Source organism: Diorhabda sublineata, chromosome 2, assembly GCF_026230105.1.
Source record: "Diorhabda sublineata isolate icDioSubl1.1 chromosome 2, icDioSubl1.1, whole genome shotgun sequence".
Taxonomy (NCBI): Eukaryota; Metazoa; Arthropoda; class Insecta; order Coleoptera; family Chrysomelidae; genus Diorhabda; species Diorhabda sublineata.
The window spans coordinates 11,283,042-11,300,412 of record NC_079475.1 but is presented as its reverse complement, the minus strand read 5'-3'; the positions used below and the strand labels follow the sequence as shown (position 1 = coordinate 11,300,412).

At 31.6% G+C, this 17,371-nt stretch overlaps 1 protein-coding gene across 4 annotated transcripts in view; it reads left to right on the top strand.

Moving 5' to 3' along the window:
* The window catches only part of LOC130440584 (la-related protein 4), a 42,811-nt gene extending 25,762 nt beyond the window's left edge, over positions 1-17,049 (top strand). For all 4 annotated transcript variants that reach the window (XM_056773841.1, XM_056773842.1, XM_056773844.1 and 1 more), the window contains 6 exons: positions 2,315-2,524; positions 2,615-2,767; positions 2,824-3,067; positions 4,643-4,913; positions 5,247-5,469; positions 7,346-17,049. In XM_056773841.1, the coding sequence (XP_056629819.1) occupies positions 2,315-2,524; positions 2,615-2,767; positions 2,824-3,067; positions 4,643-4,913; positions 5,247-5,469; positions 7,346-7,512 (1,268 nt within the window). In that variant the 3' untranslated portion in view covers positions 7,513-17,049. The remainder of the gene's footprint in view (positions 1-2,314; positions 2,525-2,614; positions 2,768-2,823; positions 3,068-4,642; positions 4,914-5,246; positions 5,470-7,345) is intronic.
* Positions 17,050-17,371: the final 322 nt, after the last annotated feature.

Below are 17,371 nucleotides of genomic sequence, written 5' to 3'. Positions count from 1 at the left end.
AGTCGGTACCTATATTAATAGTGCTGTAGTGAAATCCACATTGTAGATGCTTTCTATATTGGACTTGTATTGTAAGCCAGTATTGTTTAAATGCTGTAAATACGCCGCATTAGAGCTTCGTCAGATCGCCATTTTGAAATATCTAAGCTCCAACCAAAACGATATACAGTACTAGAAACTACTTAAAAAAGTTTCAGTGTGTGTCAAATTGTCATTTGAAAACTCTCTAAAAGTTTCGTAATGATTAAATATTGATATTTTGATCCTAAATTAATTTGAATTTGGATGTTTTCGGTTTATTATAAGTGTATTTTTGTTTCATTTCCAAAGTTGTCAGCATTACTTCTTCGAGGTACCTAATCTGCAACGGGCAAGACATTCTCGGCGTAGATCTACTTCTCTCAGAATCTACAGTTGTCCTCTGTCTTAAGGTGGTATTTGACACGGCAGTGACCTGTCAGAAGACCAACCACCTGTTTAATTCCGTTTCGATATTTCAAGAAATTTCTCAAACTTATAAGCTAATATGATTATGAATCTTTTGGAGTGTGTGTCTAGAAAGAACCCATCTGATTCTTTAGCTATCCGTATATTCATCCTTTTATCTTAAACTTGTGCATCACTCTGTATCTCGTTGTTCTACCTCCAAAATACGTAAACTCCTCTCGAAGAAAGTTATTTTTCTGAAGGTTCTTTTGTCCCATATCCAAAGTTGTCACCATTACTCCTTCGAGGTATCTAATTTGAAACGGGCGGGACATTCTCGGCGTAGATCTGGTGTCTCTAGAGCTTACTCTTAGAATCTGCAGTTGTCCTGTGTCTATCGTCTTAGGAGGTATTGGACACCACAGTGATCTGTCAGAAGACCAACCGCCAGCTTAATTTCGTTTCTTCAGACTTCTTAGCTGATATGGTTATGAATATTTTAAAGTGCTTGTCTAGTAAGACCCCATCTGATTCTTTAGCCATCCCTTCAATTTGTTTTCCATGTGATATCTTATGATCCCCAATACAGTATACGCTGGTGGTCTGGTAACCATATTAAGTTACTTAATTTCTGTTAGCTAGTGCTTTCAGAGTTTGTTTATACAGTCAAAGCCGCTTGGCTGTTGGAGACTATATAAATATGCATTTTAGACAATTTTATACCCAAACACTCTTGAGTACATACATGTAAGTGCTTTTCCTAATGGCATGGTCGAATAATACTCAATCCTGCTCCGAGTTCTAGCTTTGAACCATTTTGAAACCAGAAAGATACGTTTCGAGTCTTTTATTGACCTATGGTTGGTGGTAAAGGCTTTGACAAAAAATTTTACTATAGTATTCTTGAGAAGTGCAATTTCAATAAACGTTACTAATAAATGACCAAGCGAATTTAGAAAGTTGATGAAACATGATGAAGATATTACATAAGATGTAGTATGACTTGGTTACCACCTTTATGTAGATTTCACTTCATATAAATATACACTCCCTCACAAAATCAACTCATTATTTGTTATTTGGCTAAAAATTGTAATGAAAGAATTTTTTCCACCTGGTCAATTTTATTTCTACCTAAAAGTTACTTTCTCTTGTAGATAAGGACTTATCATTACCCTTTACTGCTGTGTAAAACGTGAATTTGCTAAAATAATTTTGTCTTAGTACATAACCTAGCTATTGATTGGAGTAGACTCGTATAAACAATATTATATTTTTAAAGCATTAAGAAGGTTCCGAAAGACGGGACGAAATCGTTGAAGAGCTGATCGGGGCCGTGGATGTGTAACTAATGCATATCAGACCAAATTTTTGTCACTTCAAACGCTAAAACGAAATTTTGTTACATTTTATGCGACTTAATAAAAAATAAACGATACATTGACATGATTTAAGGAATTGGATTAGATGCCCAAGACATTCCTCAACCTCAGCAAATCGAAGAACTCGATTACAGTTTGCTAGATATCATTTGGATAAGAAAATCATTAGATTTGCATTAGGTGGTGGATTGGAATGTGAAATTTTCTTTACCAAAATGAAATCAAGAATCGAGGCATGCGCAGACAATTGATCCCAGAGGATCAAATACCTGCTATTAAAATATAGGGACTTCTAATCTTAATTTTTTTTTCAAACTTGTTTCTTGCATTTATTTTGGATGAATCCCTGTATTCTCTACACTAGTGACTCAAAATATCAAAATAAATTAAGTTACAATAATTTATAAAATTTTTAAATCGAAATTTTGCTGGGGAATGTATATGCGCGATTTTTTTAAATTTGATATAATGTTTTGTTAAGTTTTCAATAATTTGATGTTTTTTAGGCTTACCAGTTATGCACACAGATTCAGAAATCTATAGGTTTCTACAACCTCAATCCGTAAAAGAAGTCATTCCTCCTAGACATCGTAGGAAAAAACGTGACGAAGATACCACGACTAATGGGCAATCAGTTCAAATGCAAAGTAGAGAAACAGTCAATTCGAGAGGAGCCGAATTCGATTTGGTAGAAGAAGCATTTCCCCCCTTACCAGGTTAGTTAACCTTTTTTTTACGTCTCTGTATATTCTCATCATTGAAATAAAATTTGACCATTTTATAGCATGTGATAGTATTTATTTTAGGCTTGGATGTTGGTTCGCAATCCAATTACAAGCACCAAACTGTGATGAATTCCACCGTAGAGGTGTCGTCTTCAATCCAACCGGCTCCTGAACCTCAACAAATACCACAACAAGGACATTGGGGAGAGAACAGACTTGCTGATGTTGTTAAAGGTGAATTATTTCGTCCCACTCGACCTCATATTCGAGTATTCATTATTTTGTTCCAGGTACGGCAAAAATAAAAGTTAACAGTGCTGGCTGTGGAGGCGGCGGCAGTAGCAAAGAATCTAGTAACGGTGGCGGCGACGATTCTCCAAGAGCTATTTCTCCACAACAGTTTCCGCCTTGCAATCAAACTTCCAGACAAAATTCAGGATCGACGGGACCCCCTGATTATAAAGACGTCTCTACCGAAAGTGCGGATATTCAACTCAGTACAGTTACGCTTACACCCCCAAGCTCACCTGAAAAGTAAGTATTTGTAACTTATGGAGATGGAGTAATCACTACTATCTAGAGGAATGAAAAAAATATTAAAAATATACGTGGATGTAACTTTATGGATTCGAAATCTATACTGTACTAACAACAAACAGTTGCACTAGAATTGATTGACTAAATCTTCCACCTCGCAATATATTCACTCAGAATGCTTATAGAATCATCCCAGATAAGCCAGAATCTCCCTCAGAAAGTGATCAAGTGTGGGTCATGCCTCAGGATGAAATACCAAAAGAATCTAGCTTCAAGACAAAATTTACCTTGAAACTAAGCTATAAAAGAAAATGGATTGAAAACCACATATTAGAAATGAATAGAGATGCTTTAAAATCGTACACCGGTAGCACCAAAATGACAGACAGAACTGGAATAAGAGTGTATGAGCCCCATAACCAAACCAAACAAGTTTAGGTAATCATTATCAAGTATTTTTCAAGCAGAAATATATACAATCAAAACCTTGGAATTAAACTATTGTAAACAAGAGATTATCATCTTATCCGATAACCAAGCAGCTCTCAGCTTCAATCTTGTGAGATCCAAGCTTGTTTGGCAATACCTGGAACTAGGCAAACAGAATAAAGTTACTTTTCAATAAGTATGAATCACTGGGATGGAGCAGATGGATGGAGCAAATAGCAGACAGATTTGCTAAAGTAGGGGCGGATAAACTCTTTATAGAACCTTTTATGGAATCAACTTCAAGACAATAGAGAATATACTAGTCAATTAGGTTTTGTCTTACCAATAGGCACTACAGCTCGGTGAAAGCCTTGGCATCCTCAAGCATTCGCCTCCAAACATCCTCTGCTTTTCGCCAACGCTCCCAATCCTCTCACAATGATTGTTTATAAGTCTTTGTGAATTTGATCTGATAAGGCTCTATCTCTATTTCTACTACTGTATATTTTGGAATTCATGATTCTCTTAAGCATCCACTTATCCTCCATTCTTTTAATGTGGCGAAACCATCACAACCACCGGGCTTTAATGAATTCTACAATGGAAAGGGGGTAGATAGGAAACAAATTGATCAAAAATCGATAATCCACAGGGACTGAGATAGGCAAAGACTATTCTGGGAACCTATAATCAAAGATTCATTGAATGTGTTAACCTAAGAACAATCTACGAATATTAACAGGAGTCTTGTTGGGGCATTATTGCATCAAAAGACACCTGAAGATGATAGACTTAGCAGATAATACAACATGAATTACATTAGGGAGCGTACGAATTAGAAAATGAAGGCATTTGGTGAAATAAGAGGAATTAATAGATTAGCTATGAACACCGAGCATTCCCAATGCCACGGCAAGAAAAGAGGATAAAATAGATCCTTAGGGTGGCAGTATATATAATACCATAACCTCCTATTTTATAGACTTCATCACACAGATGACCCAAGGCTTAATAAATTTCTAACTAAGTTGAGAGCAGTATATAGATCTGCCGGCATAAGTAGATATCAAGCTGGCGAATTGCATTTATTTGATCTTAGACAAAATTTTTGTAAGTTATTTAACTCTTTATGTTATCATCTAGGTTAGTTCCTGCTTTGCCAATCAAATGTACCATGGCCGACAAATCTACTAAAACTGATGACGCTCTTCTAAATGGTGATTTGGACATCCCCTGTCCTACAACTACAAACGCTGCCACCATGACCACAGTTGTGCCAACAGAAGCCCCATCTCGGTCAGGGGTTGTTGTAACTACCACCAGTAGTTCTAAAAATCACCTACCTGTGCATAGACAAGATTCCAAGGCTGAAACTTTGAGGCATGCAGTGATATCACCTCCACCTCTAGCAGTAGTAAGTGAAATGTTTGAGATATTACAGATTTGTATCATTGTCACATGCAATTATATTGTATATACTGTAGGATGTTGAGGATTCCTCCTATTGAACTTTCTCAGCAGAATTATCAATTATTATATTGCTAGCAATTTTTTTCTGGTACTTTAAAAGTCTTCAGGATTATTCTATTTAAAACTCTACCAAAAATTGTAGGTTTTAGTTTGATAGTCTTTGCAACTGGGAAAATATTATTGAATTCAATAAACCATTTGTTAGAAAATAGTTTTATAATAAATGCATACATTTTTTAGGAATTTCATGTTTTTTTCTTCAAACATTCACTTTTAGGACTTACCTGGTAATCCACCTCGGAAGAGTTATGCTCAAGTTGCGCAACATCACAAAGAAGCAAATGTCCAAAAAGAACAACAGACCAGGGAAAAACAAATCGTTACTCCACCAACATCCGTAGCTGCAACAAAGGCAACTCAGCCAATAACGAATTATGCAAGTAGTAGTAGTAGTACCAACACTCGTAGCCAAAACGAACGTGATAATAAAGATAGTAGAGGTAACAAATTTTTTATTAATTTTTGTTAACTAGAGTGTACAATTTTCTATTGTTTTCCTTCAACATATTTGATATCTTTGTATATATATATATATATATATATATATATATATATATATATATATATATATATATATATATATATATATATATATATATAGTTGAAAGGTAAGGCCACAATTATATATAAAAATGAAAGATTGTTGTCGTGGATATGACATGAAAGGTTTAAAAGTGTAAAAATGTAAATCTGATAAAATCAAAGATACCTTTCGCAAAAAGTTGAAAATAATTTGTGGTACAATTAGGTGTCGATTCCAGTACAAACTTGTCTTTAATGAGGATTTGAATCTTCTCAATTATCATTTTTGTTTGTCATATATATTGTACAATTATCCTCAAATTTTTTTATAAATTTGCTAATCAATAAATCCTTATCTTTAATTTGTGAGGTTTGAAGGAATTGATTTTAAACGTTCTTGTTTTTATCTTTAATAACTTTTTTTATTTTTTTCCTGTTGACCCTTTGATTTCTTCTGTTTTCATCTATAATTGTAGCGTGTTGTATAAAATAGCTACTCTAATCTTTCATTCTACATTCCCTATCCGACCTATTGAATTTTTCTCTTTTATTAGTTTCAAGCACTTTGCACAATTTGCTCAGACCATTCTGGAGTATTTGAGTTGATGAAAAACATAGTAATTTAAAAAAACAAAATTCTCTTAATAATTTCACCCACTTACCTTGGAATTCTAGAAAATTACTATATGAAAATTTACAAACTGAATTTTTACTGTCCAGATTTCAAGTTTATACCATAAAAAGTTGCAATCTTTAATTACATCGTTCTGTACCGTCTATTTTTTTTTGTTTTGTTTTAGAAACCGCGGAAAAGTGGTATTCTCAACAACTCTATATAGAAAAATCACTTGTGAGCAAAAAAATCGACTCAGGCGACAACTTTGCAATCGCAAGTGACATATAAACAAAATTTAACACGAAATTTAATTTTTCTTGTCAAAATATTAAGCTAATGCTATAAGTTTCAAAATTATATGAAATATGGTAATGTTTCTTGCTCTTAAAGTCCAACGATATGTTGAACAACATAATCGGTAACCACCCTTTTTACGCTTGTTTACAACAGTACTAATTAGGGATAATTATTGCAGGTTTTCTTAGAATTTCCTGTAACTTGGTGAATTGGTTCACCAGTCAAATGGCCGCCTATTCCTATATCCAGGCCAATTCCAATGAATTCTCGTCACTATAAAAAAAATTCCTCATCCCACCTAAAATATATCCAATGAATCTCTCTCTACTACCCACTACCATCAGTTACCCATCAAACATCAATGGATACATATCTGTATTAACAACAATTCTACTTGAAAATAAACACAACAAGTGGTAAATCTGCTCAAGAGGTCACCCTATTGCGACAAGGCCAGAGTTGGCGCTGAGAAATCGGACCTTCACTGGTGTTCAACACCAAGAGCTTGGAAAAACTTGAGAAGTGTCTGGGCAGTCAGAAGAAGACATTAATTGGACTGCCATACAATGGGACTAGTATTAAAAAAAATCATTCTATAATTACATACACCACTCATTATAAAGCTAATGGCTTTGAGATGCTAAATCAGAAATAGAATGAAAGCTACAGATTTTATACTAGAGACTTTTGGGTCTATTTTTTTGCTTACGAGTCTAATATAAAATAGAACAATTGCTAAAATAATGTCTCCCCTAATGTCTATATATATAAATAATATTGATTTTGAAAATATAATTTTATTTTTAACATGTACAGGTATTTTCTATTATGAATTTTTTTATAGATAAATTTTCATCCAAAATATTTGTGTTTGTGTTTAGATAATGGTCCACAACGAACAGAAACGAGCGGTAGCGGAAATCAACAGCGACATAATGGTATGAATCGCGGAGGTGCCAGATCCAGCCATGAAAGGTCTCAGAGAAGAAGAACTGAAATGAGAACATCCCAACTACGCGACTTTGTAACTCCCCGATCTCCCAAGTAGCACGGATTCAGGACGTTAGTGTTAAATGGGGACGGTGGTGCTCTTGTAATGTCACAGATATTTATACATATATATATATATATACATATAGTGTGCGCCGATTGACTGCCCCAAACAAAAACAAAACTTATGGCATTTAGGGTTTCCATGTACATTATGATTTCACTTTACTGTGTGCGAATCATATGTTCCTAGCCGACTGTTGAATATTGATATATTTAAAAAAAAGGAATATGAAGAAATAAATATTAGTGCTGTACGACGCAGGTTGCGCGACTGTGATTGGCCCAATTTTTGTTGACGCGGCTTACCCGAACTCTTTTATCTCTCTCTCTATTTCTCTTGACGTCTATCCATGTATACAGGCTAATGTTAAAAGATTATTTTTGACAAATAATTTACCATTCTATATATAAGAGGGAGTGTAGGTATTAGTGTATAATATTGTTGGTTTTTTTTAAATTGAATTGTTGCGCCCTCCCTACCTTTGCTCGATCGCTAAACGAATACATATTTTAAATTAAAACCGATTTGGATCGAGAGACGATGATACTTGTGATTAGGAAATTAAGGAATGCCATGATTGCATTAGTATGGATGGTCTGATGTGATTTTTTCTTGTAAATCTAATAAAAATCAATCAAAACTTGATACAAAAAAAATTAAATAATTGATGAATTGCAAATATATAATATTATATTTATCCAATTCTGTGAATTTGTATTATAAATTGAAGTACCCTCGTAAAATATGAACTTGGCGGCACTTAAAGGTTGCTCCCTTACCAAACAAAACAATTAGAGAAATTAATTTTCTGCGTTGTCTTGGTGGACTTATCAATTTGTATTGTACCTCGCTTTTAAAATATGCTTGACATATCTTACAAAAAAACAGTTTCTATTTCAAACAACATTCTGTTATTCAAAAAAGTTATATTTGACAATATGTCACGAAACAACAATTATAATAAAATTATTGTTTACCCACTCAATCTCTGTTGGAGTTGTAATTATTCTCCAGTTCTCTTTCCATTTTTCCTTACTTGCTACCACCTTCACGTCCTTTATCTACGCCTTCCTTTAGACACCTAACATCATCTTACTATTTTTTTTCTGTCATTCATTGTATGTAGATGACCTCACCTCAATCCTTCTTCAGTTTTTTTTCTATTGGCGTTGACTGTTTTCAAAATTTACTCATAAATAATGTACAAGGTAGTCCAGAAATATCTACATTATTTTCTAGAGCTGATAGTGTCTTAATATAAAGATACTGAGTAATAAGTGGGTCTATTGAGAAAATGAAATTCATATTTGGTAAATTATTATATATAATTAATTTCATGTTACCACATCCTGTACAGATATAGGGTAGTTTTGGAGGTTAGACGAGACTTATTATGTCACTATTCTTAATATTTTGAAAAAATGGTTTATGTGCCAAAAATATGCTCTTCTAATGACTTAATTAATTTGTTACATTTCTACAATACCAAAAATACTCTGTTTCCATATAAGTTGAGGTAGGCGGTTACATCAAATTAATTACCTCAATGTCATATAATTAGAGTCAAAATGTGTAATTTGTAATTGAAATTGTTTGGATGATATTAAAAAAATGATGTAATGTATTAATTTCTTTAAAGGATTGTACCTCTCCTTAAAAGTACATATTTTATTGAAAAAACCCATTACATTAAGTACCTTTTTTTAACTCACTCATCAGATTTAGAAATTAACGTATTTGTATATAATTCTGGCCACCCTTATAAATTATGTTAATTCGGAAATTTTTTTCCATAAAAAAATTATGCATTGCTAAAAAAATGTACATATTTTAAACGAGATGGTATTAATTTGGTTCCTTTAGAAATTTGAATAATTTGGTATCAAGTTTTGTTGAGCTTAGTGTTTATTTATAGGTTTACACTTGTCCAATTTGGAAATAAAATTGAAATTTGACTCGACATCCAAAATTAAAAAAAAAATAATTTATTCAACAGAAACTATTCAAAAATTTTCTTGTAGTGGTAGTTTTTTATTTTTAATCTTTATTTCTTAATATGCATTTGACTATAGAAACAGATCAATAAAATTTTATTCACAATGATTTCGAGATAACACGTGTCAACACAAAATTTGACTTTGACTCCAATGCATAAAATTTGGATCGTAATTACACGAAAAAAAAATTACATAACATATAATAGTTTGCTTTTGTATTTAGAAGTCGAACTAAGCGATATTTTTCAAAATGTTTAATTGAAGATAGAACCTACAAATAAATATGTTTATAACTTTGTATCAAGCTTTACTATCAAAATAGCTCATAAAAAAGTTAAACATACATCAGAAGTTTTTATATTCATAAGTACTTTGTTTAAATAAACCCCAGATGTAATCTCCCATCATGCTTTCATTGTATTGGCCTTGATAACGCTGTTCGAAGCTCATAATGTCCTGATGAAAACGTTCTCCTTGTTCTTCTGAATACGTTCCCATATTGTTTTTAAATTTATCTAAATGGTAAATGAACTTTCAATGACATTTTTAGCATAACTTCATCTAACTAGTTTTCAACTCTGTTTTTTTTTTTAAATTCCTGAAACTACTGATTTTAAACTGTACCAACTCTCTTTTTGAGTACTATTCAGTAACTTTAGAAATTCTTCATCGGCGAAAATTTGTCTAATTTGCCTAACCTAACCTAACCAACAAAAACCCCACCTTCAACTTTTGCTTCTGATAACTTGGGAAAAATTTTTTTCAAGTATCGAAAAGTTTCGGAGGTTTGATCGAGTTTTTTAACAAATTGTTTCATCAACACTTTTTCCGCTTCAACAATCATATTTTACGTTTTGTTTTCCGAAACAAAATTCTGTTCTTACAGGCCATGACCGTTGAATATAGTGCTTATTATTCGCTCCGCTACCCCATAAGCACAGGAAATACGGAGAATTTGCATAACCCATCAACTATTTTGAAATCTTAAGCAATTTTCAACACTTTCATAATTTTCTTTTAAATGTACTGAATGAGCAATTGGAAGAAGTGGGAATTCATTTCCCATAATTTTTTTGGTACCTTAAGTACCGTGTCAGGTCATGAGCAATTGGATCAGAAGAAGATTCGAGGTCTGGGATATTCGATAGGTTTTGCATTTTTTACTTGAAGTTCTCGTCAGATTCTTATTATAGCAAATTTCTCAATTTACTCATCTTTCAAACATTTTTTACAATAACTACAAGCAACATGTGGAGCCCATAACTACGACTAGGACAGTCAAAATATGCTTCGTAGTTCACATAGAACATGAAATGTCTTCATATTTTATGTCTCGAACTTTAATAAATTAACCACATATAAAACGAAATGCATCGGTATCATATTTACACCTTTACAATGACATTTTAACATATTCTAGATATGTAGAAAACATCGGATCGTTGTTTATCCATCGAGCGTCATCTGGAGGCACCCTACTCTGATCTAGCAGTATTTTTAAATGTATTATAACTAATTGTAATGAATATAAATGAGTATTATTTCTATAACTGTCACAAAAGCAAACCTTATATGAAAAAAAAAGTATATGTGTATAATTGACCGAAAAATCATAATATAAACTTTAGGACAAAGAACGAAATTTTTTTTGTCGAGTCGTGTAATTGAAACAATTTGGACTGAGTATCATTTATGTTGTTTCTTGTTGACTAGGAGATAAATCTGATTTTTATTATCAATTTTCCAGTGAATGACATATTATCATTAAAAACAAACAATTTTGTTTCTAATTCCCGTGATACGCCACTACGTAAATAAAAAAACAACTTAGATCAGGTTGCTCTGTATTTTAAATTTTTTACTATAGGATAATAAACGATTATTTCAAATGTTATAATTTTGATGTACAATCAACTTTTCGTGGTTTCTATGAAACTCTTTGTATAATATGCTCCAGACTGCGGAAAGTTGATGTTTATATATATGTAGCATTGTCCAAGATGACATTAATCTTATCAATACGGTAGCTACTACTACTCCGATTAATAATAGTTGTATGCAAAAAGGTTTTTAACTTCAGGATTATTTTCTTTATAAAAAAAACCAAGCAAAAAATTTTAATCAAATGATTGTCGTATCTATTTAGTAAAATGTACTTTATATTGTAAAGGCGTGCTTCCTATATTGTATAGCAAAAAAATTGTAAAGGAAATTATTCTGTGGTTAAATTTTTTTTAATTTATTGGTGCAGTTATCTTTTCTTAGACTAATTTAATACCAGCTATCCGAAATTGCGTCAAATTTTAGTTGTTACAATTTTTTGTTAGTTTCAGTTTTTATGTAAACCTGTTTCCAGATAATTTTAGGATTAAAATGTTTTTTATATGCCTACAGAACAGTGCCTAGTTTTCGTTCATATATACTTCGCCCACTTCTTCAAATTCCTCTTTCTACAGTAAAACAATGACGAGTACCTTCTATGATTTTCAATCAAGCTCACTAAATACAAAATTATGAATCGAGGGAGGTTTGTGAAGGTATTTCAAATTTGAAAAGAAAAAAGAACCAGTACAAAGCAAATCTATAACCTTCAAACGTTCTTTGCATTATTATCTAATAAACTAACTCGATATAATACGTTACACTGACAAGTTGCCAGTTTATTGATTGTAATTGCCCGAAAGTAACGTCATCGAATCGGTGGAAAACGAAATTTTATCAGTCGACAAAGATACAGGTTTGATAGCCGAGCGGATTGTTTTATTCAACTATTTCTTCTTCTGTATTGACCTTTTGAATAACATACAGCCAAGATCTAGTTTTGTTTGTTACCGGCATGATTGAAGAGTGTGGTATGTCTGAAGACTTGCTTCTAAAGTAAGCATAGGTGACTACAGAAAGTAACAGATATAGACTCTTTAGGTTCTGTGGTGTATCCAGGACTTTACACCGAAGCTTGCACCAGGAGAGTATGATAAAGGATTTTTTTCTGGAAGTAAAAAAACAGCTGTGTCTCCTATGAAAGTAAAATTATTTTCTACCATTCTACAACTATTATAAGCTTAGCAGTGGATTACAAAATTAAATGCTAACGCCAACTGTCTACTTAAGCCATTTCGTATTATGTACTTGAATTAAAGCTCCACTGACTTCGACCCTGGAACCATAAGCAACGAATAGTTCTGCAAATAAGTTTCAAGTCTCCTAATTATCCACAGTCAATTGTTCCATAATTCTTCTTTAATTATTGCCCAGGTGTCAGGGTAATGTAATTTATATTCTCTTATTAATTTTTTTTGTCTCTTTTGATTGGATTTCGTTTCCTGAGATACCTGAATGACTTGGTAACGGGATTTGCGACTCGTAGAATAATGGAAACTATTGTTCTATTTACTTCAAGCGTAAAGCTGTTTTATTCCAAAAAAAAAATTTTTTCAAAACATTGAAAATTATTTTACGTATTCTGTATTCTTCAATATTGTATTTTATATATTGATCGATGATATTTATGTGGGATTAAATTGGTGTTTGTCTTTATTCGAATTTCTTTGATATATATTATTTTTTATAAATTATAGTTTAATAAATTGTACACGATATTGAAATTTTATGTCAACTAACGCTAATCAGTGATTATTTGTTTTATCAGTATATATTTCCTTTCCATTTAAACATTTGACGAGATTTTTGTATCGGCGAGTTTTTTTTTGAATTTAGCTAAAATTTGTTCATAATCATAGCTGGTTTATTAGATTTTATTTGTATTTGTAGGGTTAGTATATATTTTGTATTATTTTAAATGTTATGCTAGTATATAATATGATATATATGAGAGGATAATAATTTTTTTTATTTCGAGATAAATTTTTCACCTCGGCACCTGACTCATTTAGTTAGCAAATTGAACATAATAAAAAACAACTCTTATATTATAAGATGCAAATATAATGCCACGATTTATTAATGAACAGTTATCACAGGTTTTTTTATATAAGTTGTATGCTATTTATAGGCTGTGTATGTACATAACGAATTTACAGTGGCGGAGCAGAGGTTGGGTCGGCGGCGCCTTTTTCAGTTATCAGTATATAATTTACTTTTAAGACTGTTAGCTGATTTTTTTGTAGAATTGTTATTTTGATTGAATCCTTCGTTTTTTTTTCCAGTTTGCACACTCCACTATGTGTAATCTATCTAATTGAGTTATATGCATCTCAGTTTTGTTAATTGTAAATTAAAAGTAGTATTTCCAGGACAGAAGAGCTTTTAAATAGAAGAAAAAAAACTGTTTAATAATATATGAAAAATTGGTATTATTTCGGTTGCGATCTAATGCCACAAAAAAAAATTATTCGAGATTCAATTTTAGAAAAACTCCCAAAACGTTCCACTATTTTATCTTCTAAGCTGGAATTTCTGAAACCGTTGATGATATTCATATTGAACACACTGTTTACACCAATACTCACAATTACACTGTCTGATATGAGCGTTTTGATGACCAAGAAAGGTAAACTGTAAACAGTCTCTGAAGACGTTAACTTGGTTATCGAAATGCTCGTCAGATAGTGTAGTGTTGGTGTAAACAGTATGATCAGTATTTTATCTTCTACTCGCCAACTTATTATCAGTACTATTTATTCATTCAAATATTTTAATGAATAATTTGATGTCCTCTCTGCAACAGTAGTATAAAAGATGGATAGTATGGGATTGAAAAACATGATAATCTTCAAAATTGAATTGAAGATTTTCAACAGTATATTCTGATTCTTTTTTCAAATAATTTCCGTCATATTTTCAGAAAGTGTCATGAAAAGAATAGTTTTGATTGTGTAGGTTTTTGAAATACGATTTTTTTTAGAGAATTTTTAATTTGTTCAAACTTCACTGTATAAATGTTGGTAGTAGTTCAAATATCCGTTTTTGTTGATTATTTTACCTCCTTGACAATCAATTCGTTTCTTTTGCAGTTTTTCAAAACCTGATACAATATTTAATAAAATACCAATTATTTTCGCACAGAAGTATAATATTAATACTAATTGGTATATATTTTCAAAATTTTTTTCTGATAGTATACACCAAGTTGCTCTGCCCTGGTTAATCAAGCGACAATCATGAAAATTTTACAATTGTTCAATGATAAGACGTTTGTAATTTATTCTAATCTCATTATAAATCGGTAAAAATCCTTTATCGTTTCAATTTCCAGTGAACCAATTAGGGATCGAATGGGCAATCAAATCTTTTTTCTCATCAAAATGAATATCTGTAGTTAGGATTGTGTTGTATAGAAAGAAATGATGCTCTTTATTTTTGGATCTCGCAGTAAGATACTTTTATTTAACACAGTTTCATGGATATATTTATCCAATTCTTTGAAACTAACGAATCAGATAAATCTTTTTAATGATCTCGACTTTCTGGACCAAAAATACAACTTTCCTGCTAAAATATACTAAAAATGATCACGAAACTTTTTACATTTTTCATAAACGATTTTCGTTAAGGATGTTCTTCTGTGCTGGGAATTAGGTCCTAGAAATTTTTTATACAATAGACACAAATCTATTTTTACAGTTGTACATTTTAACTTTAAACATATTTTGTACCAATGAGTGTTCCAGTCAGATGCAATAATAGAACTCGACAAAAATAATCAAACCCGATAGCTCACTTTTGATTTATTGTAAATTGTTCCAGTTGACAAACACTCCAAATAAATAAACGTTTTAACCTTGTGCATTATACAAGCTCGAGTGTTGTGATAAACGTAATTATATCATTTTCGCGCGCACTTTATTACATTATATAATCTATTGTAAATGTTAATTTTTTTGTATGGCCATGAAGTGTATTAATTTCAATATTACGTACTTTTAAATATTAGAGGTGATGATAACCTTCGATCACCTCTGCCAGACTTAGAGAATCTTTTGTTACAAAGTGCTCGGAAAAACTGTATAATTAGATTTTAAGGTTGAAACGTTAAGAGATTGAAGTTTATAAAATTATTGTTGATTTGGGATGAAGCATATTGATTTATTTTTTTTCTGAGTTAGCTGCAACTAAATTTGCTGTGGTTATAAGGATAGAAAAAACAATATAAACATAATAATAACCTTAAAAAATTAATACTATTCTTAACCCATTATATATGACTGATAATTTCTCAAATTAGCTCATAGTTTGAATTCCTCAAAACATTTTGGCTCTCTAAATATATTCAAAGAAGTTAAAGAATTTATTTTAAGTTTACTTTTGCTGTAAACACATTTTATTTCAAGTTAAGCTCTTTTCAAACATTCTGTCATCTTTTGAGATGTATGTCATCTGTATATAGTTTTTTCTATATTACTAATAAAACGTCATTTACAATGTCCGGAATCCAAACAAATTTATTTTTTATTGAAATCCTATAAGCGAATAAATATTTTTTTATAATATGTTTTCAGACAGACTCAGATTATTAAATATAATTTGAATTTGTATGTTCTAAGCTTCATTATAATTTAGATAAAAGCCAAGCCTTTTGTATACTTTTCATTACAATTGATTTGTTTGGAAACCAAGTACTGATTTACACCAAGGCCAGGCGCAAATTGAGATGTGTATAGCACGCGTGAGGTAGCGTGCAAGACTCGAACATGCTACTCGTGCTGCATGGTGATCCGCATATTGAGACATGCGTTTTCAAATAGGAAACGGTTTGAATTTGATTGGCAGTTCGCGACTAGCCAGCGACAATCGAACAAAACAATTGTTGTTATTGAATTTAAGTTCAGAATCGGATGATGCATCGCAAATCCGATTTTTTCAGTTTTGTCTACACATAATCACCATTTTTAGTATCGTAAAGATCTCTGTGATATTTTACCTCTAATAACTTTTTTCTGTCATTTTTCGTAAAAAAAATTGCAGAGCGGGACACGTCTGTGAGCTCACGCGTGTCATGTCAGGTCGCGCTGCGTTGTCAATTTTCGTCACTGTATTCAATCTTGTAGATAGAAAAACTGCACAGTGTGGTGCATACCTCACACGAGCTATACGTGCCTAAATTTGCGCCTTGCCTAACATTCTATGTCACACTAATGCAGATCACAGTGATTTTTAATTATTTGAGAGTTGTCCTCTTGCTATTTATCAGAAATTTTGACGTTCTTTTCTCATTCGTGTCTGTAACCCCTTGGCATGGTTTATTACCAGGGGAAGATTGTGATCTATATAAACAATACTTACTTGAATACAAAAAATGCGAAATGTAACCATTTGAAGTGATTAAAAAGTTCATTGACGTTTATCTAATTTTGTTATCACTCTATCGGTAATTTGTTTTAGTGAATAGCTAATTCAGAATAATACTTTTTTATGGATGCCGTTTTTAGAATACAAAAACTGGTTTGTTTTTAAATTGATTTGTTATTAGTTGTTTTCTTTTGAAAGTATCCAATGATATCCATACTATATTTATAATTTTTAAATACTGACTATTTTTTTAAATATATTTGACAAAACACACCTTAGAATGTTTCTCCCACATCTGTGTTTGAATTTAAAAGCGAAATGTAAAATTTTAAGGGAATAAAATGGGATTTATAAAATAATTCAAATTGTTTCTTTTTTTGATCGTTTTTCTAATGATTTTTTTTTCAGTATTTAGAATATATTTCTTTTAATTGTAAGTTTATGAAATTAACACTTGTTCATTTAACTTTTAAATAATAATGTACGTATATTTTTTATAAATCATTACACAAAATTTGTAAAAAAAACCATCAAAATTATCCACCAACACTTTATACGTACAATTATTTTGCTTCTTAGTTGTTCTGCAAGATATATTTTCGTGTAAC